Source organism: Hylobates moloch, unplaced genomic scaffold (assembly GCF_009828535.3).
Source record: "Hylobates moloch isolate HMO894 unplaced genomic scaffold, HMol_V3 SCAFFOLD_2460, whole genome shotgun sequence".
Taxonomy (NCBI): Eukaryota; Metazoa; Chordata; class Mammalia; order Primates; family Hylobatidae; genus Hylobates; species Hylobates moloch.
This window is the reverse complement of record NW_026654735.1, coordinates 1,444-3,739: the sequence shown is the minus strand read 5'-3', so window position 1 is coordinate 3,739 and position 2,296 is coordinate 1,444. Positions and strand designations below refer to the sequence as shown.

Below are 2,296 nucleotides of genomic sequence, written 5' to 3'. Positions count from 1 at the left end.
GGACATTCTTGGCATTTGCATTCTACATTTTTCTTTTCATTTTAAACAAGAAGTTTATTTAAACAACAAGACGCTTGATTTGAAGGGAAAACTATCTAGGACTGTTTTTTTGTTTTAGAGTAATTTATCCCTACCTAAAGACAGATTGCCCTACATGTAACAGCTACGTACAAAAAAGTTATAGAATTGTCCTTGGTTTTATAATGATAAATGTAAAACGTTAAAATTCTCCAGTTGAACAAGGTATGCAAGGATTTTTATGTTTCTGTTGTTGTTGTTAAAACAGTGAGAGCAAAATAACTTACTGGAATGTAAAGATAAGAGCTGTATGAGCATGCCACTAATGGAGGAAGGGGATATTTTCACAGAATCAGTATTTTTCCCCATCCCGTCTCCACTTGATGTCAATCAAAATATACCATTGGCTGCTTAATTTAAAAAAAATGCAATGTGCTTGTGCACATATACCAGTTACTTTATATACATAAAGGAATGGGGAAGGGGGAAATGAAAGAATGGAGAAAACTATATGATAGTAGTCAGGATGTGGTGGAACCAAATTGCAGTTTTCTAATTGCGAATGTAATCTTGGTCTTTAAAGAACAGAGTTCTGGAGTAAAGAAGCAGGTTCCCTTTTCAGTAGACACCTCCCGTCTGCTGTTGGAACACATCAATTCTATCTCCATCCTCCATTTCCAACTGTGCAGGTGTGTCTGTTTCATTAATTGGTTGCCTGTCGAATTGGAATCTGATCTGCTTCATTGACAATCCCTGTCGTTCACAATAGGCTTTCATTAGTTTACTAAGTGGTGTATGCCTCTTAATCTTAAACTGCACCACAGAACCATCCTGCCCCGCCACCTTCAAATTAATATGATCGTTGTTCTCAGTCTTGACTCCTTCCTTGGGCTTTTCGTCGGCCATGGCGAGTGCCGGAGTCTCCTCAGCTGCCGCTTCATGAAAGAGGTACCAGGTCCGCACCAAACAAGCACACAAGCAGCACCAGGAGGCTTCATTCTACATTTTGTGCACGTAGGAACTATTCTGCATGTGCTAAAGTGTAGAAATCCTAAAATGAGTTACTTTGCACCTGTCTACCCCCATTGCAGTGAGTGTCATGAAGGTGGGACAGGGAGCTTGTCTGTAATTAACTACTGCTCAACCCCTTGCGTCTAACACAGTATCTGGCTCATCAAAGAAGGAAGGAAGGGTTAAATGAATGAATGGCATAATCTCTGTCCTCAAGGAACTCACCCTCTGTAAACATACCAAGGAATGTTCTGCAATAGGCGCTCTGAGAGGGAAGGAACGAGGGACTCTAGAAATTAAGGGAAGGGGTACCTGACCCAGCAGGGGGAAGGTAAGAGAAGTTTTGAGAAGGACACAGTGATATATGAGCAGGGACTTATAGGGTGAATATAGTGGGTCAGCCTCCAAGGGAACAAGTATTGAGAGGTGGAGGGAACAGAATGTGCAAAAATAGGAGAGCACAGAGCACAAACATGGACTTTGCTCCCTCACTAGACTGTGGGCTACCTCTTGCTCACTGTTTTCCCAGAGTCTGGAGTAGTGGTTGGCAAAAACCAGACATTCGGTACTTCAGTAAGTGTTTGTTAAATGAGTACGTGGAGGAGTAAGGAATGAAGCTTTAGCTGTGATGTAGACATGGCATTGAATCCAGGTTGAATGCACTGGAATGCTGGGGTGAGGATAGAGAGGAAGGGATCTATCTGATAGTGGTTTGAAACTAGTGGAGACGGTAGAGATGGGTTGGTTGGGTGAGCAAGTATGAACACGCTCTGGCTTTATCCTATCCTGAAGACCACATAGGCCCTGTAAGGAGGATCTCGAAGAATCTCAAACCCAACTCCTGGGACCTTCCAGTTAAAGCCCAGAAACACACCACCTCCTCTGCATTTTTCAGCAGAGCAAAAGGTTCTAGGCTATTTGGATTCAAAAGATTATGTCAGCCTTTCCCTGATTTAAGCCTATTAGCTCAAATTTAGAGGTTAGGAGCAAAGCAGTCAATCAGTATCTACCACGTTCTCTGGCGCACTTAGGGTAATGATTTTATATACTCTGCTCAGTTCTTGAGGTTGGGGGTGGGGTGAGGGGCAGGAAACATTATTTCCTCTATTGAAATCCCCAACTACATCTATCATTCAGTCAGTTGTACGAGGCCTGTGCCATGTGAGAAGGCTTTTCCATCACACTTATCACATCTCATGAGGCAGGTGCTATGTGTGCCGAGTGCCAGCCTCTGTTTACTCTAAAAGCTGAGATCTGAGACCTTGTG

General features: G+C 42.8%; 1 protein-coding gene across 1 annotated transcript; it reads right to left on the bottom strand.

The window, feature by feature from the left end:
* Positions 1-560: 560 nt before the first annotated feature.
* LOC116464969 (small ubiquitin-related modifier 2-like) lies at positions 561-1,003 on the bottom strand. Its single transcript, XM_032754263.2, has one exon. The coding sequence runs from the start codon at positions 922-924 to the stop codon at positions 637-639; it is 288 nt and encodes a 95-aa protein (XP_032610154.1). The 5' UTR covers positions 925-1,003; the 3' UTR covers positions 561-636.
* Positions 1,004-2,296: the final 1,293 nt, after the last annotated feature.